The following is a 24,213-nucleotide window of genomic DNA, read 5'->3' as shown; positions in this document are numbered from 1 at the left end:
GTTCGGACTCGCACTTAAAATTAATGTTTATTGATGACGCACACACACACACACACACACACACACACACACACTCTACCCTCTAGCTTTACTCAGAGTCGAGCAGCATATGGATTATTAATAATCAAATACAAAAGACTCGCTACAGAAGAGACATTATTTGTATTCTGACTCTGTGTTTCTGTGAGGCACCGACCCTGTACTGTCCTCCGTTGCCATCGTCCAGCTCCAGGATATAGCCCTCGATGGGGTTGCTAGGGGGCGCAATCACCCTCCAAGCCAAGGTGGCGCTGTTGTTCCTGGTGCAGCACTTCTCCAGCTGCAGGAGTGGAGCGGCCGGCACCGCGGGTCCGACCTCAACTGCGGGAGGGAACAGATAGGTGAGACTTAAAGATGGTAAGCAGGCGATGGAGGACGAGAGGGGGGAGAGGTGATAGGGTGGGTGGATGAGGAGAAGACAGACAGGGTGATGTCGTCAGCTGGTTGGTTGCCTTTTAACAGACTGAATAGAGGGAAAGAGGAGCGTTAATGTGGATCTACCAAGAGATAAATTAAACATCCTTAAAGGTGATTGAGCTCTGGGTTCATTTACAGGGCAACAGCTGGGTGGAGGCTTTAAGTAGGCCATGTGAGGACACGATACCCCCTATTGAGGTGCTAGTGCGACTGGTCCAAGGGGTTTGACTGATAAAAGCTTTGAAGACGGCTGCATGGCGCTTCCATAAGCGAATAATTCAACTCTATTTGGCTTATTTCTTGGTAAAAACCTCCCAATAGATCTTCAAGCTCCCAATCAAAAGACAGTCTGATGAAATAGTTTAGAATTAAGTCGGGGCAGGATTCTTGGCTCAGGAAAAGGGAGGAACCAGCTTCACATCAAAAGGATTTTTCTAGTAAAAATACATATCTGTCTAATCCTTGTGCTAACAGGCGGGGAGAAAACTGCACTCCAAAAAGGAGCTGAAACAAACAAACAACAAAGGGTAAAAATAACCACGGAACACACAAGTGGAGATCTCAGGCTCGTGAAGTCTGCCTCATACCGCTTCTTTATTTGTTATCTGATGTTTCCTCGGCCAAAAGAACAGGAGTGAAGACACTGAGGAGAGGCAGCAGTCAGGACGGAGGGAACAACAGTGCAGGAAACGATCGCATTTGGACATGTGAAGAAGTTAATTCAGTCATTTTCACAGCATTTGCAGCAAGAAGTACTTCTTCCATTTCATCCACAACCAGGAGAAAGTGGAGATTATTTCTAGTGTAGTATTCATATCTTGAAACACCCCTTTTTAAAATGTTTTTAAAGAGAAGTAATGTGTTCCTTTCATCATTTTGTGTATGCTGCCCCTCAAAACATATTTTGCTTTTGTCTTTTGCATTACCATGTTGCAACATTAACTGTGGAAAAGGTGCAGAGGAGCATAAGATACGTGAAAATGTGCTGAATGAAAAAAGATCTTTAGAGCATCAAAGGAAAAAGCTTAGAGAAGGAGTAGTAAAATGATTACTTAGTAACCAGATACCAGCATGGGAAACGGAAAAGTACTTCAGGCAACAAATGTCTGTAACTGAAACTTTGCATTCCAGTGAAGGCATCACTATTCTGCAGAGGTGCCAGTCATTGGAGAGGAACTGGGAAACAGAAACCATGCAGAGGACAGAGACCAGGTAGACGCTGTGAGACAAAAACACCGGTGAGGTTCCAACCCAAAATGCCCGTGAGGGGCCATCAGGGCTGAGGGAACGAGGGAGGAGTGACAGAAATCAACTCAAGGAGGGAAAACAGAGGTTTACTGTGAAAAGTCTCTGAAATACCTCCTGGGCTCTCTGTCTCCATCTCAGCCTCACCACTGCCTGCTGCTGCCTGCATTTGAATCAATAATGGTTTCTCCTGCACATCTGGAAATATGACGTGGGTTTGGAAGTTTCAATACAAAAGCAGGTAAACAGAGGAAGTTTAAAAGCAGTTGGATCGGACAGGGAGTGGAAAATTGTCGATGTATTGCATTAGAGACATGAGAAGTGACTGATGCAGTGAAGAGGATGCGCCGTCTCTGCTTCTTCATATTGGAGCACAAAATATAAAAGTATGAAGTTTTAATTTCTCAACGTGCTTTTTTCTGTTGCATAAAAAATGGGAATACATTTCTTTTTTTGTTGTTTGGCAAAGTATCCTATGTTTTATGTGACGAAGTCAATGCAGCAGGAAATTAATTAGAGGCAGGTTTGTAGTTGTCATTGAGAACAGCAAGGTCCCGTCCTCAGTGTCCTAAATTATGATGAGTGAGAATAATTTCAGGCTACTTGTGAATCGGAACACCTCCCTCACTATGTAAATGCTCAGGATGTCAAAGACTGAAAAATCAAAGAGTTGCAAACCAATGGTCTATCTTTAAACTCTGTCGCTTTGTTCCCAATGATCAGTAAGTTGTGAAGGTTGTGATGGCGGTGAAACGTACAGAAGTGTTTCATGTCACAGGCCTTAAAGAACAAAGGAGGGACGACCAAAGCCTTTCGACTTCTTACAAGTGTATTGGATTCACTTGACAGAGGGAAATTAGAGAAGGTCTACTTCAAATGCACCTCAACCAGGGTAGTGACCTGCAGATCTAGGTCCCATTTCTTTTATTTACAGGCTTGAATTTGTCTCACTTTGGAGAAATTTGTAAGAGATGTGAAAAAACAATATATTTAAAATTCAACAGCTTACCTTAAGTGGCTTGCATAATGAACCACAAGGCACAATAAGCATATTTTAGGACCAGTTAGGAGTGAATAATCATTAATATAACATGGTAAAATTATCATTAACGACACAGCATTAAACCAAATTAAATTTTCTGATTGTTTTGATTATCCTTTTCCATTTCCATTTTTTAATGGATTTGCGATGATTTTCGAATTAATGAAGCATAACGGCTAATTAAGAACACAAAATATTGCCCGCTCTATTAAATCTTATGATTGATTGCAAAGAATATTTTCAATTATTTAGGATTTTAACAAGGCTGACTAACCATCTGCAAAAAGAAATCGTCTGATCTTTACAGCCTCAGTGGAGCGGTATCACATTAAAGTATGCACACTGCTGATTACATATTTAATGTACATTAACAATACATCTGGGTAATCTCTGCAGCGGAATGAATGTAAAGGACGCTGTGTTTACTCACGCACGCTTACTGGTTGCTGGGTAGCAACAGCCAATGAATAGCTAATGAGGTAAGCACATTATTGTACATCCTGAAGAAACCTCAGAAGGAGAACATAAGTGTATATTAGTTATCCAATATTTCACATAGTGGGTTTTTTTGCTCCAGGTCAAGGATGTTTGTGTATGTTTGTGCATGACAAGAGACACTCTGCAGCGAAGAGCAGCTTTGGAACACTAGTGTAATCCGGGAAACAGGAGAAGGCGGTGTGTTTACAGGGGAAACTACAGGTCACAATCCCCTGTATTAGCACTGCCGCTGACTGTTTAACAAATCAACCACAATTAAACTACAAATAAGTTGCACATAATACAGCCTATACCTGATGCCTCAGACCTAAGCCTAACTAAATATGGATGTAACAGCCAATCACAGAGGAGAGCCCACATTGTCCCTCCCACATCCCTTTGGCCTTTCCATTCTTGCATAAAACCTAGTGAAACTACATGCAAACAAAAGGTAATGCAGCTGGTTTAAAATTAATCAAATTGAATGAAGGGCGACACTCTCAGACTCTGAGGAGCCATTGTCTGAACGACATGATTTTGATGCTCCATAATGACCCAAATGAGTGGCATTGTGGGAAATGGAGGGTCCAGTGTGTCTGGAGCTTGACCCCATACAATCAACTATGAATCACTCTCAGCTATATTGAATTTAACGGTTCTTTCTTCAACTTTTCCCTTGAGAGACCCCATCTTCATGAGCTCAATACTAAATCAATGGAGTTCTCCTTTAAACAACAAACATTAACTATGGCAAGTATAGTGAAAAGACAAATTGCACAGAAACACATTAATCAATATAGAGTTCAGGTGATGCTGTTGTCATGACTCAGATTCAGTCATAAAACAGGGTACATGTGTGTTTCTGTGTGTTCACCTTTGCCCTGGCAGAAGTCCAGCATCAGGATGGTCTGCAGGAGCGCGTCGGTGGTGAGAGTGAGGTCAAACTCGGGGCCTACTTTTGGCTCCAGGGCCCCTTTCACCCACTGGTCCTGAGACGATGTGACCCGTTTTATCAGAGCATCAGAGATCTACACACACACACAGAGACAAATTAAAGTGTGTAGATATACCCGCGTAGAAGAAGATAAAACACACTTGTACACAGTGAAGGACAATAACAATGGGAAAAGACATGTACAGTCAAACAAACGCAGGAAATGAGAGCATCTGCATCCAATATCTCCATTTAAATATGCTTGTAAGTCTGTGATACGATCCCTGCATACAGAGCAGCCTCCCTGTCCTGGGACCGGCTCCATTAGCCCGGCTTCATTACATTGTGTCTGACAAGTGAAATGAGGCAGGCATTAGTGTAGCTCAAATATTTAAGGCAAAGAATTAGACCCCTCGTCTGCTGGTAAGACCTCGACTGCCTGAGGAAAAATAAAGTGGATACACTGCATTAACTCAGCTGCAAAAAACGGTGCTGCTGTCTTCTTTAAACATGAGCCGAGGATTTGTAAATTCATCCTCGAGCATTACAGCGTAAATTGCTTCCACTTAAAACTATTTTCTACATATGTTCCTGAACTCATATATAGCATCAAATCCACCTCTGACTCCTTAAGAGCCTCCAGTTAAGATCGTGGCGTTGTTAACAATAAAAAGTCACATAATCGATACGTTATAAAATATTCAGACGAAATGGAAGCAAGGGGAAGTGTGTGTGTGTGTGTGTGTGTGTGTGTGTGTGTGTGTGTGTGTGTGTGTGTGTGTGTCCGTCCCTCAGGAGTGTCTTTGATCTCTATTTCATCTCCCTCTTTCACCTCACTCTCTTCCTCTTGCTGTCTCTGTCCAGGAAGAGAAATGATTCATAACCAGACGCACACCGGACCTTCATCTCATGTAATTCGATAGAAATCCACACGGCCATTAAAGTGAAACTTTTATAAGCGAAATAGTAATAGTTGAAATGCCAACATTTTGTTTTGGCAACTGGACAGCAAGTAGACTTACTTAGATAAGAAGGGGGAAGTGCTCCATTAAAGTCCTGACCACGCATTTAACCATGTTTTACTTCGCTGTAGTCGGACAGAAATAATCTGATCATGTCATCAGTCCAAAATCATGTTTAGCGATAAAAAATGGAAGTATCAGGTTGATACTTCAAGCTATTAAAGAGCAACACAAGGGTCACGTTTTCTTGTAAGCAGGTGCATATGTCACATTTGACGTTTCTTAGTTTGACCCAACACGCACAGATCAATTAGTATTGATTAGCTATCAAGCAGCTGTCGGGTAACGTGTCGGGTAAATTAAAAATAGATCAGTTGCAGTATTAGTAAAGCAAATCAAATGCATCCTGTGTCGGTGTGTGTGTTTTGTTCTCCTCCTCTGACTCTGCACTGTGTTTAGCTGTGCTGACATCAGAAACTTCAGAGGCTTCCCGCAATGCTAATAACTGCTTTTAAGCTCAAAGGAACTCAAAGGCTTTTCTGTTTTCACACTCCCTCCCTCCTTTCAACTTTGCAAATTTACATTTTTGGTTGTAAATGCTGGAGGAAAAGTTGATATTTTTAATGTACAGTAGTACATCATGCTGTGTTTGCCCCGTGATCTGTAAAATGTAGACTTCATTTAGTTTAAAAGAAGAGGGTGGTGTTTGTTTATCTTTTCACAGCTTTATTAGCAATTTCCCTGGAGAAACTACAATCAAGAATGAATTAATTTTTTCATAGCGTGACATCTCTTATGGCTGTTCCATGACAATCCATTACTGTTGTTAAACATCATTTATAGATGATGATAAGCTGATAATGAAATGAACACAACAGAGGCTGCTTGATATTACTTGCTTGAAAGATAAATTCATTATCGCTTTTAGTTTCTTCAGGGGCATTGTTAATAATAAATGTATAAAACAGTCCCAAACTTCTACTTTAATTAATATCCTTTAATTTGAAATTCTCATATAAACTGAAGGAAAACATGGACGTTTTTAAGCTGAGAACATTTTCTTGCATTACACAGAAACTGTTTGACCCACGGGACCATCTGATAAATGCACTGGCTGAACTGAACCTCCTCCTTTAATTATGCAAAGTTCCATGTTAACCTTTAAGAACTTGTGTTTCCAATAAAATGTTTTTCCCAGAACAAGAAAGTTTTTTACTTTACATACCTCCATGCAAAAGTTTTTTTTCTTAATCCAGTGGCTATGTGAGGAGGACCCTGGGGGGCATTCAGATGCCATGAAGTGAAGTCTCACAATCACACAACCTCACATATGCACACACACAAACACACATACAGAGTGGGTCACACACCTGCAGGAAACCACTGGGATCGTTCTCTTTGAGGACTTCCAGGCAGAACTCCATCATGCCGGTGGTCTGACGTAGTTTCATGGTGCAGTGGGTGATCTGGTCACGCACCACCTGATAAAGACACATCAGAGAAACCACATGTTAAAGGGTAGAGAATATAGCTTCTTTTTCAAGTCACATTCTCATAAAACAAGAAGTCTTCTAGGGGAACTGTTATTTTTAAACCTAGGCCTTGTCTTTTACATATAATAGTGTGTAAATGATCAATAGGTACTTGATCCAGTTGATCGTCTCAGTCAGCAATGGGCTGCAACATCTGCATAATAGGCAAGGTGGAGTAGCATCCTCAACCTCACTTACAAGCTGACAGGAGATTATAGTTTGCCAGAGATTCAACATCATACCGACCGCTTCAAATGCTGCCTGTCCTCCTTTCTAAAAGGATTCTTTGCCCTTGCCGCTTCATGACAATTTTCATGTCAGCATGACCAAGCGGAGTCAACAAAAATAAGTAACCAGGTCCAAAGGAGGACAAAGTAGAGGACTCCGTATCCAGAGGGCAGACAGAGGAGAGAAAAAAATGAAACAGAATGCAGACAAAACAAAATGTTGCTGAAGTTGTGACGCAAACAAAAAGTAAAATGCTAAAAAGTGAGAAATTTTAATGTGCTAATATTTGTCAAATACAGAGCGTTAACAGCATAAAGATAAAAAACCAGCTCTGACTGGCAGCGTGACTTCATCACTGGCACGCGTCCTCAGGCAGATATATACCTGGAGTGTAATTAGTGAATGGGGAGCAGGTGTGCAGATGAGTGTGGATCAGGTGATTGGAGCTGGCTGAAACATCAGGTGAGTTAATGGCTGGCAGGAAAAACAGACAAGAAAAAGAGTGTTTGAATCAAAAGCACAGCTGTCAGAACTACCTGAGATGAGGTGAGAATCTAAGTTATCGTCCATCTATAACCAGACAGGTGTGACTCGTCTCTCACTCTGAAGCTCTTTGAATCTCTCCTTTTTGTCTCTCTCACACACACACACACACACACACACACACACACACACACACACACACACACACACACACACACACACACACACGCACAGACATTGACACACACAGACAGACGTCACATGCTTTCTGCTGTCTGAACTCGGGGCGGGAGGGAAATGAGATTTGGACGGGTGTCACAACCAGGCGTTCGAGGCTAATTGAAACCCAGCGAACTGTCACCAACTTGATTGGCTTTTGTTTACATTTAATAACACCTGCAACACATTTCAACTGATCAGTGATCTTCAACTATCTCCTCAAAGTGCAACTTATACATGTGCCTCATATGTACTGAACATGTTCATACGTTTATGTACTTAACAAATGCGTTTTCAGAGGTGAAGTGAGAGATTGGACGGAAAACATCTTTTGATGTTGGCAATTCTGTGATAATTAATTACACCGTTAACCAATGGCCGCCTAAATGATTAAGCGATTCAATTAGACAGAGTCTTGGAAATGAGTTTCCTCGTTTATTTGACGGTTAATGAGATCACAGTTAATTATTCACCCGTCAACTGCTGTATAAACTCAAATATGAAGAGCGTGAAGAGTCGACCGATAAAGGATTAAAACAATCTACAGTGTGTGTGTGTGTGTGTGTGTGTTTGATATTCTTTATCATTCTTTTATTGTGTCTGCAAGTGTGTTTTTGATGCATTAATGTATCAGTCAGAATCCTAATATTCCTATGTTTTGTGTTAAATTAGTGAATAAAGTTGTGTAAATCAGGCTTGTTTGTGTATGTTTGTGGTGTGAAAAACTAAATGGTAATAAAAACTGATCCCAAACATCTGTTCGAGGATTAATTCTAATATTAAAAGATGGGTATATTCATATATTCATACAATTGGGTTAGGGTTGGTAATTTGAGTAAATGTATCTTTCATCAACAGGAACACAGACGGAAGTAACAACACTGTCACCAGGCTCTAGTCAAAATGACCAGTAGAGAGGATCTATTAGTCATGAGTCAGCGTTGTCAGATGTATGATCATTTTTCTGATCATTTTGATTTGTACAATGTACGATAAGTGTTGCTAAAAGTGGCAGAATGAACCATAATTGATCATTTAGTGACAACTGCGATAGTAGCTGGTTTTCGTCTATGCTCCCTCATTTTAATTAATTTAGTGGCAAGATCAGGATGGCAAAATATTGATCCTACATCTCACCTGACCTCTTTCCAGCCAATCATGTTTGATTCTGCTTCTGATTTGCAAGCACGGCTGCCGTTCTCTTTCAACTGAATCGACTTGCAGGTGGAGCTTGAACTTTACCCCTCAGGTATGCCGAGTCAAGGCAAGTTAGTTTTCATGCATTGAGTATGAACACGATTCCACTCGTGCTGTCTTGTAATTTAGCTTTGTACTAATAGGCTTATATAAATATTGTCAAACTGATTTATGGACCCATCTGTCCATGCATCGTAGCTTCATCAGCTTTTGTCAAAAGTAATTTTAAATACATGTTCGATAACATTACACATTTGACTCCAAACCAACTCCAATGATTTTTCCCCCAACATACAATAATTCCAGTCTCTGCTTACGATAGTTTCCCATCTGGCAGTGCTGGATGGAGTTGACAGTGGTGACGGCTGACAACTAACACAGTTATGTGTAGAGCGCTTTCAAAAACGTTGTTTGTGATGTGTGGGAGGACTGGTGAAAACCTCATGAACCTTGTTAAGCATCTAATCACAATACGGACTATCATGAGTTTATACAGAGGCGGTGTGAAGAAGAGGAGAAGAAAGGAGCCGCTAGTGCAAGACGGATTTCAATTACTGAGTCCTTTGGCACTCGCAGGAATAATCACGGCACAGACGGAGAGAGTGTAGCTGTCGGTCACATTTATCACTGTCACCCACCCTGGGAAAGGGATTCATGCCTGTCTGGCTTCAGTTTGTGTGTCAACGTCCAAACAACTGGAGTTCCTGTATTCTTAAACCCAGTGGATGCTGTTTTATTAAGCGTATTATTCAGTTTTGTTACCGTAGAGGATCAGCACCAACCTTTAGAGAGGAAGACAATCAGTGGGCTCACACATCACGAGTGTCCATCTGAAAACGTTCGGTTTAGAGCTGCTGTATGTCTTGAATCAAAGGTCAACCTTCCTCAATCTTTAACTCAAATTTTTGTGTATCTATCTCTATGTCACCTCGACACTACCATGCAGCTGGAATTTCCCTATAGCAAAACACACGGGCACTCAAATTATTTACCAAGAGATAATTAGCTTTTCAATTTAGGTTGGCAGAAGCCCGCTCTTATCTCCTGTGTAAACAACATGAAGTGTGAAGCGCGAAGCCTGAGCAAATCTCAGATTTATTTCAATTTCCTTCTGTCCCGCTGAGACGAGCCGTCAGCCTCCTCCCACGCTCTCCAGCAGGTCTGGTTGAAGGGATTTTTCAATATGCTCCACATGCATACGAAATGAATTTGAGGGCGCGAATACTGAAACATGTTAATGCAGGCCCAGATTCGAGATACCAGACGCATTGCTAACGTGACTCCCAGCCTCTTCTTCACGCTCTGAACCAGGGCAGAGATGTATATTCAGTGGATTTGGTCTATTTTTGTTAGTTATTAAAGCGCAAGTGCACAGTATTTATGTTGGCAGAAAACCAGGGTGAAGGGGTTTATATGCAGAATTAATTTGGGTAAAAAATAAATTGCATACACAGACACACAAAGGCTCTTCATGCTCGTTACTGGGTTATTTTTTTTTCCGTTATTGTTGGCACTTTTGGATGCAGTATTGCTTTAAGTGTCATAATTAAATGTGCAATTCATGTTTCAGCTGTCTGTAAGTGTTACGGGGACTTAAGAAATAATAGTAAAATTAAAAGAAATCACAAAAACTGGCAGTTTTGAGTTCTTCAATAACCAGGGTTTGGATGAACCTTAATCTCCTTCATAGCAGGAATCACACACACACTCATCAGTGGAAGAAGCCATTTGCAGCACTTCCTGCTACAGCAAGAAAAGAGTCAGACACCCAGCATCAGATGACTGAGGTGAGACCAGGTGTTAATGAAGGGGATCAGAGTCAGAGAATGCATTATTTCAATAAGGTCCTCACAGGTATAGAAGTGCAAGTGTGTGCGTCTAGTACAAGTTAGTGGCTCAGAAGAGATTAGCAACACAACCCTACGACACACTGACACACATACACACATATTCCCTATGTTACATTACTGTGTGCATTTCTTTAGTCGGCCCTCAATATGTGATACTGAGCTATCTTCCAGTCTTCTCGACTATGGTGGCCCCGAGAGCTCAAGGCTGCAACTTAAAGGTGCACGATGTAGTTTTGGGGGAGAAATGTTAATCAGGAGGGAAAGATCTGATTTTATTATGCCTACACAATCGAAATAAGCAAACTGTCTTTATTTTCATGATAAATATATGGAATAAACAAACTGGCCGTAAAGGACAGTTGATACTGATTTGATTTGTTTACATGTAGCGGGCCCTGCCTCATTTCTAGCTTTGAGCAGTGTACTGGGGACCTTATTTTTCTCTGAGAACAGCTTGTTTATTTAGTTATGGAAAAAAACATGTTTGAGTTTATATCATTACCTCATTAATATTGTAAATATTAAAATTCCCAGTTTGAATTTCTTCTCCAAAACTACATAGTGCTCCTTTAAGAAAACACATGAAATTAGATGAAACACAACAAATACATGTTTTCTTACTTTGCAGCATTTTATATAGATGATGCACGTGTGTTGTTGAAGGTGTTGTCTTTATTTGTTTGTGTTTTGTCTATTTGCATGTGGGTTCTTAAGTACTGTGCGTTTAAAGCTCAACACATCAGTCCTACACTAGTTGTACTATAGCAACAACGATAATGGATGACAGTTCAGCTCTCACACTTTAATCAAAAGTAATTATTGCAAAAAAATTCAGAATTGGTATTAGAATTGTGTTACAAACAGCCAGATACACTAACAGAAACTGACAAAACAAGTGTTTCAGCCTGTTCTTTGAAAGAGGAAAAAAAAATATTTCACTTTTATTGGATTAAGCTCCAGCTGTGGGGAATGTCATACACATCTGTCTGTCTTGGTGCAGACGGTCTTTGATTTTATCTTTTATTTTTGGGGTTTGTGTCTGTTCACTGCGGTATCTACAGAAACAGAATAAAAAGCTTAGAAGTGCTTTGGGGGAAAAAAAGGAAAGGGCGAAGATGAGTTCACAATCAGAAAGTCTGAAGATTTACTGAAATAGATCGTCTTTTAAAGCTTGAACCTTTAACTTCCACTTTTAAATAAAAAAGAGTTGTGTTTTCTTGGAAGTGTGGTTACATAACGAACCACAAAAATTTATTTTTTGTGATTTGTTGACTAAGTGAAGTGCAAAAACAGCAACTAATGTGTGAAGATTGCTGGTTTAAATCAAATTTACACCGCATGGCATCCATTTTTTCAGCCATTTAAATATAACCTGATAGTATTTTGAGAAATAACGATGTAGTTCAGAATTTTAAGAGGAATAAAAAAAGATGTTGTGACAGTTGATAAACACATCCAGTGAAAAAGGAAAACGCACACAGAGCAGCAGCACTGATACACACTGATATGACTTCTCATTGAACTGTAACAGCAGCATCCCATGACACCGCGGAGCAGCATCAAACCATGCATTCATAAATCAGGTCTTGAGAAGGTCATACGTGCTTTAATATCATTGCATCTTCATTATGGTAATTCATTGTACTCAGAGTTATGCCCAGAAAACAAACTCAGGCTATCAGTTGGTACAAAACGCAGCTTAATTCATTCCCCTCCTGTTCTGGGCAGTTTTAGAAAAGAGCTTAGGACTCCAATATTATTGATGAACTAACGTTCTGCTACAAACCAGAGTCAGCCTCAGATCCTCTGGCAGGAGTTTGCTGGCTGTTTCTTCTGGATCAAGACCTAAGGTAATCTCTTTGTAGTCAGCTCTGGAACTGTACTTATGTTAAGATCTACCTTAAGGTTTGCAGAATCAGAGTTACGTCTTTTAAATCACATCTTAAAATGCATCTTCTTTTAAAAAGCAGGCTTTACATTTACTGTGTTCTATAACTGTTTACTATTCTAACTTTATTTATGAGTTTTTCACATGTAAATAAATACTTAAAAGGGACAGTTCATCCCAAAATGATGAATGAGTTGCCAAGTTTTGGAGGTATTGGCCAAGGGAACTAGATGGGACCCAGCTTGTGACACTCGAAGCTCAAACAAAAGAAAAATGTGAAAAACTCCACAGTAATGTTTCCTTGCAGAAATCCTGACCAGGTTACTTAAGGTAACCCAGAGATCTTGTTGTGGGCTGTTCTATGGAGGGACTATTGTTTTTCTCTATCACAGTGCAGAATGAGGCATGAAATTACTGATGCATGAGAGACAAGCTAATTAAGGCAGCTGACATCACAGGTCAGCCGAGGGAGCCGCGATTCATGTTTAAATCCTGTGCTGTCACGAGCCAATCGTCCATGAGTACAGGTATTTCAGTAAAGGGAAGATAGTTCCTGCATCAAACTGCTCACAACATGGTCTGTGGATCATCTCGAGTAACCGGGCCATGGTTTGTGTAAAGAGACATTCACGTTGAGTTGTTCCAGTGTGTTTAGCATTAGACACTACAAGCTGAGTGGCATCTAGTTTCATTATATTGGAGAGAAGGCAGACCAGTATCTTCAAAACTCTGCAACTTGCAGCAGAGCTATCTGGATACTTAGTACAACAGGTGAGAAAGAACATTTGTATTTTTGATTTGTGGATAAACTGTCCCTTTCACGTTGTTTTAAAAGCTTCTATTTAAATCCCTTTTTTATGATAAATGCAGGTTATTACATCCTTGTTTTGCTCCTTTTTGTTTTTTATGAATTGTCCACTTATGCTGCCTGTCAGATCTTTTCTTAGTAATCATATCCCACGCAGGATGTTGTACACAGCAGCATCTTAGGCTGCTTTGGCTGACAAATTTTGGTTTCGAGCCAAAGCATTCAAGCCTTTGCTTGTCTTTTTTCTTTTGTCTGCACATGAAAAGGAGCCTGTAATTTCATCTGTTGGAGATAAACAGCGTCCTGAATATTTGTTCATGTCAAAATGCGTTCTAGTTTATCAGCCATCTACGAGCAGCTATTCTTCCGTTGTTCCACCTCCGTCGCAGCCTCCAGCTCGCTGCCCTCTGGCTACATCTCAATCCCCAGCCTGCAGATAATGACAACAGCTGTCCTTGGGGCTTCCATCCAAATGTCCCCCACCCCTCCTCCATCAGCCAGACGGTCAGTGGGCACGTTGAGGCCGGGCAGGCGTTCGTGTGACTTAGGACAACCCCAGTGGTGGATTTACAAAGGAAAGTAAAAAAAAAATTATAAGTTCAGGAGCTGAGACCTTTTCCAGGTATTAAAAGCCTGAAAACGTATTTTTCTAATCTGTTTTCACTATAAAACAGAAGTGGCAAACTAGAGTTGGTGATGGTTGGAATGATGGAAATAGGGACCAAGATGGTTTTGCCGAGTGTATTTTGTTTGAGTGGAGTTTGCTTTCAGATGATCTGCTTGGTAAAATGACTGTTTCTGTCAATGGAGTTTTGAACAGAGTGTCCTGGTTAAACAAAAGGGATACTACTCGAACAAAAAAGTGTATGTTCTTCATGGATCCTTTCTGTAATGTTGCCAGACACTTAGAATAACAATCTGAGCCTGTCCTGGCAACAACAAGCACATACTTTTGTGCAAACCCCCAGAAGGATTACTTTGCAGCCGGTTGTGTGGCTGCAGACGGTCTTGCTCAGTATGGACCAAATTGTGTTGCTGCCCCCAACTCTCACCTTCAGCTTGTACTCCTTCTCCTTGGTGACCTTGGTCAGCAGTTTGGCTTTCTGTCTGGTGAGCGCCTCGATCAGAGAGTCACACTGAGCCACGAGGCATGCTTCGAACTCTACGCCGTTCTCCTGAAACAGCACACACAAACACACAATCAGATCACACAAACATCTCAAGACATGTAAAAAATGAGTACAGTCTAAACTATGAGTGAAAAACAATTGATAATTGTCATAAAAATTGTTCCAGCTTCTTCTACTTGCTGATTTTACTTTTAATTATTTCAATAATTTTGAGGTTTTGAATGGAGGTTGGAAGACACAAGAATTGTAAAGGTGTCCCTTTTGGCTCAAGATAATTGTCTACCTTTAATACAAAGTAAATGTTAGGGTTAGTTATAATACTTGAATAAAGGATCGGTATACTTTCTCATTTTCAAAACGGTGACTAAAATAGATCTGTTGTTGTATTGTGCTTCACTTAGCAGCACAGAGCTGCTTTGTGTTTGTTAGTCTGACACCCAGTGTTCAACAGACTGCAGACACAAACAGTTCATACATCATATTCACCATCTGTCTGAACACCTGCCTCTCTCCCTCCAGACATACATCCATATCCATATATCATAAAATTACAGTTAACATACAGCACATTCACAAATATAATATAATCAAAGTTGCTTGAGTTCAGTAGGTTGTTGTTTATAGTGGAGAATGTGGGCCTTCATTGAGAACAGTCACAGAAAGACACAAAGAATAACCCTGAGTTTTATGATATTAAAACCATTTGTCCGCTCAAATTTCACAAATTGTTTGCAAATGTTTTTCTTTTTCGTTTTTAGGAAACAAATTAAAAAAAAATATTATGTAACGTTTTTGATTTCCACGTGGTTCACTGTTGCGTAAATGATGTGTTTGGGCTCTCTTAACCTGCCAATGTTCGCAGCGTACGTCTGTTTCAACTAACCATTGAACTGCTAACAGCAGTATCCCCGACTCCCTTAAAAATTGTGCGATTTTAAGAGTTGTTGCATGACAGGACACTTGACAAACTTTGTGACGGCAAATTCTGAAATCCGTGGTGCCTTCTTGTAAATTGGACATTAAATAGAATAGATTTTTTTCTTTCCCTGTGAAAAGCTTCGCTGTAACAGCCTGTCTGCTTCTGTGTCTAAAGTGGGTCGAACCTCCCAACAGCTGGAAAATAATATATTGATGCTAAACACATCACATTCTACAAATACAGTAAACAGTGACTAATGTTCTTTGTTGTCTGTGGAAAAAAGTCACCAGATCCCCTTAAAAAACACTACATTTCGAGACTTGAGACGCTGTCTACTACTTGTGGGCCTACTTGTTATGCATGAACATATTTCGTTCTTTCTTCAAAAGAACGTATCTGTTTGTTCCAGTGATGTAGGTATATATTTGCATATAGAGCGAGGGGAGACCTGATCACAAGTGGTCACTTGACACGCATGTTGAGACGTCTTTCATGCCAAGTGTGAACTGATGGGCTTGAAGCTGTCCACTTGTGATCAGATCAAGCAGGACGGATAATAAAACCAAATGTGAAATGCATCGGAGTCTGCAAGGGAGGAGGTTTGGATTTAAAAACACTAGACTTCCACATCGGAGACCCCTCTTTCATTTCCTATTTTTTTTTATATATTTATTGATAGAACAGCTCAAGATACAACAGGAAACATGATGAGAGAGAGGGGGAGTGACACGCAGCAAATGGCCCCCAGGCAGGGATACGAACCCAGGGCCGCTGAAGCGAGAACAAAGCCTCCGGACACGGGACGCCTGCTCTACCAAATGAGCTAAACGGCACCTCTTTCATTTCCTATATGAAACTGTTAATTCATTTGGAGGGCTTGTTGCTACTGTAGGTCTGACTGTACAGTAATTGGCCGTTAATGAAGGATCCACAGGAGTATTTCATCTCTGCTTAGAGCCCACATGATGAGGAGATGAAATGCTAGTTAAAAGTGATTTTCCAATCAAGCTTCCTCTGCCGAGTTACACACTTCAGATTCATAAAGAGGATGAGAGCTGGTGTTTCTATTTCCTCACTCCCACACTTTTCTCTCTCTTTATCAGATCCGTCTCTCTCTCTCTCTCTCTGCTCTCTGGCTCCCAGACAGAGCAAAGTAGCGCAAAGAGTAGGTTTTTCTTTTTTTTCTTTTTTTTCTTTTTTTTTTTACTTAAATGCAATCCTCTTCATTTTGCAATAAGACTCTTAAAGCCTGCTCATAGTGCCAGTGCAGACAGTCTGTGTACGTGTGTGCATGACTGGCAGATGCTGCGGCAGAGATCAGCTGCACTGCGATGCTGTCCACAGGCAAAACACACACACACACACATACACACACACACACAAATATATACACACACTCCACACGTTTGGCTGATATGGCTTGTTTTAGGTTAGCAAGTCAGTGGATTTACCGCCCTGCTGCTGTCTGATGGAGTCCAAATGTTTGTCTGTGACTGATTTATTTGGAGCTCATAGCCCATTAGCAGCGTCTCCCCCACAGCTAAATCTATTTAGTCTGGAAAAACAAGAGTGCCGACGTAAATTATGTAAAGACCTTTACACGTGGAGGGACTTGATCAGACATGGACATGGGCTCTGGAACAATCTTATACAGCCAGACCTTCATGGAGATCCTGAGACCAGAGGAATCCTGAGGCAGCAACGTGATTGGCTGGAAGTTTTAAAACAACCACTTTCAGAAAAGACGCCTCTGGTCTGAGAAAAATCGAGAGGTGCGTCGCTAAACATCGGGATACAAACTATATACTATATATAACTATACTGCACAGTCTGTACTATATTTTATAGTGTGCTGTCTTAGTGTAAAATAAATTCACATGTTTATATAGAAACAGGAAATGCTTCCAAGATCCTTCTGAAGCAGTTTACCACACATTAATATTTAACATTTGTTCCAGCTGTGAGCGGTGCCTCTTCTGTCTACAGTGGTAGGAAGTAACTAAGTGCATTTACTGGAGTACTCTACTGTAATCTACATTTGCGAGGTGCTTTTACTTTACTTAAGTACTTTAAACTTAATGTTACTCAATGTTGCACTGTTAACTTTACTTGCTACTTGACATCATATTCATCTGACAGCTGGAGTAGATAGTGGAAATGATACTCGCTGAAACATATTATCCATTTACTAAGCATCAGGCTATCAAACTCTATATTAAGAGCTAATGGATTAAAGCATCAGTGATGATATTTCAATAACTTTCTATAATAAAGATGCCACATTGATTCCTCTCTACTACATTTATTTGATACATTTAGTCACTAGTTTCAGATTCAGATTATTCAGTGTTTATAGGCTATTTATTGTTACTTAATACCAATCAGATAGTGTAGTGGGCAGATGTTGCATCAGAGCCAAAGTACCTAGCACATTTTTAAATTAGTTTATTTAATTAGCAATCTGACAGATCACAGATACCGATAATCGGTCTACTCCTTTGACCCACCCAATAGTCTTTGTGACAGCAAAATAATGATTGCTCTTGGAAATGCTAGAGGGAGATAGATATTCCTCTTTAATTTGAATCTTGAATGATAGACTTCAACTTGCACCAGACTATTTTTACATCTACTTTTACTTGAGTTAATGACCTGAGTGCTTCTTCCACCACTGCACACAACAGAATCAAAACCTGCTTAGAATGACTGTAGTTCTGAACTGGGTCACAGCTGAGTGTAATTTTATTGGGTTAAAGTATTATACAAAATCCATCAAGTCAACTTTTGTGCTTCAGTATCCTGAAAAAAGCAGATGTCTGCCAAAGCCGGATAATCTTCAGTTTTATGATAGACCACATCCATCAGTTTTATGTTGTAGTTGCAATGCATTCTGGGCGACTGGGGTCAATGTTAGTGAGGAAACTGGTATCTGCATCTTCTACCATAAATTCCTCTCAGTACACGCAGGGTTACTCACTCAAATTTACAACTATAGTGACGTGTTGTAATCTACAGCTGTACATGTAGCTACAGACGGGATTAAGATGTGTGTAAACAGTATATTTCACAAAGAATTAAGTATACAGGTGTTTTCACAGGTGTGCCGTTACCTGTATCTGCTGAAGCATGTTCTTCAGTTGAACCAGGAACTCCTTGGCATCTTTAGCTTTGTCGGAGACACCGTTCAGGGCCTGGGAGAGCGCACACTGCAGAGACACACAGATAAAAAGAAATTAACCAGCTACATCATTGGACACGATCACATTACTGTGTGGATGAGGCTCCGTCAATAGACCAGTACAACCAGTGAAGTGCTGCTCTGAGGTTGAGGCGCTGGTCCGTTGTGTAATCAATAAACTCAATGGACCATTCTCATTGTATGCTCAGATTACATCTGACCCTGAAAAAGGGAAAGGCTCTGTATTGTTTTAATAATCAGGGTCGACTATTACTGTACTATAAATCCAGGCTTAATTTGAAAACAGCGTCACTTGTCGTGCCTTCACTTCAAGACTAAACCAAATCAGAAACATCAGAAAAATAATCCTCAAGCTGGCATCTAGTTAAGGGTTAGTTTTAGCTATTTTATTCTAGGTTTTTGTTTATTTTTTCAAATGATTATCTAGGCTCATATTATTTAAAGTTCTACGACAATGATATTATGTTTGGAAGCTAAATATGTGTGTCCAAAAATGTAATATGTTGTATATTTCTATTTCATTTTTCGGAGCATAACTAGCTTTTCTGGCTCTCTTGCACATTCTGCTATTGTATATGTGATATTAAATACATTAAAATCCACTGCAGACTTAAACAAGCAAGACAGAAATAAGAATAAAAAAATAATCTTACATTTTGCCCTCCCACATCTATGATAGCAAATTATGTAAAACAATTACATAACATTGAATGAACACAGGAAAAATACCATGAAATAATTAAATCTTTACTATTTGCCAAAAAAGCATGTCACCTCAGTGTAAATTATATATATATCCTCTTCATTATGAGCCGAACAGCAAGGGCTTAGATCTCCGTACTGAGGCTAATGCATTTGTCACTCTGTGATCCTCATTAATTGTCTCTATTTACTGGAACGCTTCCTCCAATTTTCTACCTAATTTCCATGGAATAGCTATGGGCGATGTATATTTATGATGTGAAAATAGTCTCTATATCACTATCAACAGCTGTTTGTATATCTGTGTACCGATTTGATGCTTGTAAAAGAGAAGTCAGGGAGCAAAAATGATGACCAACGTTTAATTTGTTTGACTGAATAATTTCATTTTATTGGTCTCCAGTTAATTTTCCAGACACAACTCTCAGTGGATTTCCGACTCCTTCATTAACACCTAGGACCTCTTAAAAAGCAATAAATATCAAAAAAATTAAGCTTATCGTTTTCATTTATTCATACTAAAGAAATAACTAGCATGTTGAAAGATGAGCAGCAGCTTAACAGAAGATGACAGTGAACAGGAAGCTAATGTGCAGCGCATCTCAGTCCTGCAGCTGCTAGCTCAGATAAAATGCTGTAGCTGTGAAAACTATAAACACCAGTTAATTAACATGTTGAACCTCGGCAGTGCTGCTCCTTCTCTGCATATATACGAACCTAATTTAAGCCTTCAGAGTCCAACAAGCTTCAAACGGAAAATCCTTCAACAAAAATAAATAGAGCAGCTCGGACAACTCTCTCATGTTTAGTCATCAGGTTATTTCTGAAAAATGTTCTTGCATTTTTAAACCTGATGAAGTTTGTTTTTTGTAATGATGATTTGCATGACAATGTGGTGTTGGCTGAAAGACCTCCTCTGTTTAAAAGTATCCTTTGGAAATTGTGGCATTGTCTACCAGTTGGGTACATGATGATGTCCACAGTGAAATATCATGATGATGGTGTCATTGTTGGTGAGCGGAGGGTTAACAAGAAACAGGACATGGAGACGTAACTTTATGGCCTTGAGCAGCAACACTTCCTCTCTTACATGTCTTGAACAACAACCCCTGTCTTAAAGTGACTTTGAGGAGAGGAATTTCTTTTTTTTTGCACTCTGGCCATTCAAATCACAGTGTTATAATGGTTAGTGCTCACTAATCGATGAGTAGAACGTATACATATGTATATGTATATCTATGTTTTCCTGCACCATGATGTCCGGCTGCAAGATATATTGGGAAAGTATTGCATTGAAATTGTTTGGTTTTCTGCTAAATACATATATTGAAGAAAAAGAATTGTTAAATAGCTCTATTTGGAAACAATTAATCATTCTAGAATAATTGGGTTGAGTCTTTAGTGGAGTGCATTTTCTCAAACAACCAAAGCAGTCTCTGTTTTGTTTGATGAATAAATCAAGAATGATTGGCTGTGCACTCACAAGCAAACAAACTCTCAATGTCCAAGAACCCGTAATTCCAACTACATCATGACATTTTAGACATACTTTCTCGTAGATATATCATGGGAAAAGAGAACAGTGCAAGTTGTACTTTTGTATCAGCAGTTAAAACAAAGCAGCATGATGGGTCAGAAAAGTGTGTGTGTGTGTGTGCGTGTGTGTGTTGGTGTGTTGGTGTGTGCATCAGTCACTGGTAGACAGGACAAAGAAAGGAAATGCACACTGTTAAACACATGCCAAGCTGTGATGAATCTGCTCCACTATTGCCACACCCACATTCCCCACCTGCTCCTCTTTCTCTAAACACACACACACACACACACACACACACACACACACACACACACACACACACACACACAGCCAGAAGGCGATAATATCAAGTGGGCGTCCCTCCCTTTTTGTTACTAGACATAATAAATAACAGCTGTATTTGCTGCATGGAACAAAGATCAGAATCATGGCGTGATCATCATATTCTTTAGATTCTACACTGAATAAATCTACTAGGTCATAAGAGGATAAAAATAAGCATGTCCACATGCATCATATAGAAAGGAACAACAAATCATCTGCAAAAAAGTGCTGAAAAAATGCTAATAATAGTTTGTTTATCACTCTAGGTAATCATTAAATGTGAAGCAGCAGTCAGAATTGATATAATGTATACAATTCTCTTTGACCTTTGTAGAACTATTGTGTTTTTTTATTGATGATTGTTTATATTTTACGAGGAAAAAACTGAATACTTTGAGATGTAAATAAATAAATAATGTAAACATAATAAATGTTTGATTTTATATCAGAGTCATTTAAAATAAAAACAGGATTCTGTGAATAATGAAGAAAAATGTAGAAAATGAGTAAATGATCAATAAATGATCAATAAATCTTTCGAAAATCATCTTGTAGAGTGTTGATCATTATACATTTCTTCACTTTCTCTATTTCCACTGAATCTAAATCCAAAACTAAATCTCCCACCACATACACAGTCAGTCAGTCAGTCAGTACACTGTATGCATAATCCCCTCTGCACATCTCCACAATAACCACTCCACCCCCACACTACACACACTCACACTCACACTCACACATTGATCCTATCCCTGTCCATCCCTCTCGTGTGCACGTGCTGTCCGGAGTCAGGAGGAGGGACGCGTGGAGGTCATGGTTCATGAATCCAACCAACCCTTCTGTGGAGCTTCTCGCTGCTCCTCACCAAGAGGCCATCTGGCCCAGCAAGCTGTCTGGCCTGTGTGCGCCTGTGTATGTGTGTCTGTGTGTGTTAGTGTTTGCATGCCAAGATGCTAACAAGGGGATGACGGATGTGCCATACGAGCGCCGTCCTGGCACATCATCCCCTCCTCTCCGATTTGTTGTGTCTGGTTCTTTATTCATTCGACGGCTGCTCAGCTCATCAGGTCAAAGTTCTGAGCTACATCCTCCCACCTGCCTGACTTCTGCCTCCTTCATTCACAATAGTCAACCTCTTAAATTCATTCATTGATTTTATTAACCTACTAGTTATTATTGCTACAGAGTATTGGTGAGCTGGAGTCTATCCCATCCATTGTGTGGCAAGCAGGCTGTGAGAGGATTTAGTCACAGTCTCAAAGCTCTGGCCAAATATGCAGCATTGTCAAATTCTGCACTGCTACTTAGGTTGTATTTTGTTTTTGTTTGTCTCATGTCATTCATTCATTGTTTCCTATTTCATCTTCATGATCTTCCATTGTATCAGTTTCTTCACTTCCTGCCTGAAACTTGTATGTTTCCCACCGGTGTGATTGCCTGTCCTGCTCTGATTAGCTTCACCTGCCCCTCGCTACCCTTGTGTATTTAGTCCAAGTACTACTCTTTCTGTGCCAGTTTGTCTTTATGCCCGGTTTCAAGCTTTCAAGCATGTTTCCTTGTGTTTTGTTCTCCAAGGTTTACCAAAGAGGATGGTGTGTTTACTGGGGCAACTGCAGATCACAGTCCCTGGCACTAGCACCGTGGTAGCAGAAGATGCTTTCACATGATGCCCGAGTATGAGCGCTTCTAAAGAAGTCTTTTTTGACTGCTTTATTTAACAAATTAAACCCTATCTTGAACAGGTTCTTATAATCCCAATCTTAATGTATGTACCTTTTATCTTTACATATCAAACCAATTTAAATTGCCTTATATATATAAATCACCTTATAAAATGGAGCACAAATTAGGGTTTAATCAGGAAAAGCCATGGACCAAGGGAAGTTTGCTTATTTTTCTTTGAATGGCTGTTTACTGGATTCTTTCCTGCTCCCTGTCAGATTAGTTTGCCTGTTTGGACTGTTTTCTGGTTTTGACTCTTGTCTGCCTCACCATCCCGTAAGCTTTTGTACCTTTTTGTCTAAATAAAATCACTGAACTGCACTAACTCTGCCTCTGGCCACTACATTTGGGTCACTTATGTTCTTACTACTCTGAATGCACACGTCTGATGAGCACAAAACATTGTTACAACAGTAAACGCAATACAAAGAACAGAAACAGATGGAGGCAACTGTCTCCTGCGATGTAAGAACATCTAAATCTGCATACACAGGGTTAGCTGGGTTATGCTTATATGCTCCTGATTCACATTAGCAAACAAGTTCAAACTCAACATTTGCAGTATTCTTCTTCCACCAAGGAAATATGAACTATTGTGAGCTACTTAATAATAACATTACTTTGTAGATTTCCGGCATGTGGTCTAATTAATTAGATGTAATTGAGCAGCTGTTTAGACAGATTACAGCACTTATCACAATGTTGTAAACATGAGAAACCTTTTATATTTATTGCAAAGCTATGAAATGACCTCTTTGATCAACTAATGGTTTGTGTTTATTGCCTTAGCCTTTCTTTTGGAACACAGATTAAGAGGTCATCAAGCCAAATTCAACATAACTTCTTTCATTATTCTATAATTAAAAAACATTCTGATTTCATGTATAAATTGCTGTCCAAACCAGAACAGAGATCCAAGGGTGTTTTGCAAGAATACATTTTTAAAGGTTTAAAATATGAGTTCAAACAAAAGACAATTCTTCATACCAGGTCTGCATACAGTCACCACCACAGTATCCCGCTCTAAATTTGGCCACAGTCACCATGCATCAACCTACAGTAGATCCCAGTAAAACTGCACATAACAGTGTAGAAATGTGACAAGTCTGCCCTGCAGGAAGAGAACCAGTGAGCCACTGAAGAGACTTGGAACAAAAGAGAAACACGGAAACATGAAAAAATCATGTAGAGGAAGGGAAATTGAAAGTGGAAAATAACGAGAAATTCATCAGAGCGAAGATCAACGCACCTGCTGAGCAAAAATGTACATCTTGAATTCCAATTTCTTCCCTCCTTTTGTTTCTTTTGTTCTCCTCCCCTTGACCTTTTTCATCCCATATTACTTCTCCAAACAGGAGT

General features: G+C 39.8%; 1 protein-coding gene across 4 annotated transcripts in view; it reads right to left on the bottom strand.

Moving 5' to 3' along the window:
* The window catches only part of trim67 (tripartite motif containing 67), a 54,367-nt gene that overhangs the window by 10,748 nt on the left and 19,406 nt on the right, over nt 1-24,213 (bottom strand). For 2 of the 4 annotated variants that reach the window (XM_030405747.1, XM_030405748.1), the window contains exons 2-7: nt 18,481-18,576; nt 14,374-14,496; nt 6,487-6,597; nt 4,095-4,248; nt 1,816-1,899; nt 197-360 (exon numbers count right to left, since the gene is read on the bottom strand). In XM_030405747.1, the coding sequence (XP_030261607.1) occupies nt 197-360; nt 1,816-1,899; nt 4,095-4,248; nt 6,487-6,597; nt 14,374-14,496; nt 18,481-18,576 (732 nt within the window). The remainder of the gene's footprint in view (nt 1-196; nt 361-1,815; nt 1,900-4,094; nt 4,249-6,486; nt 6,598-14,373; nt 14,497-18,480; nt 18,577-24,213) is intronic. The other 2 variants (XM_030405749.1, XM_030405750.1) reach the window with 1 other exon arrangement.

The sequence above is a fragment of the Sparus aurata genome, chromosome 22 (assembly GCF_900880675.1).
Source record: "Sparus aurata chromosome 22, fSpaAur1.1, whole genome shotgun sequence".
Taxonomy (NCBI): Eukaryota; Metazoa; Chordata; class Actinopteri; order Spariformes; family Sparidae; genus Sparus; species Sparus aurata.
This window is presented reverse-complemented; position numbering and strand designations above follow the sequence as displayed.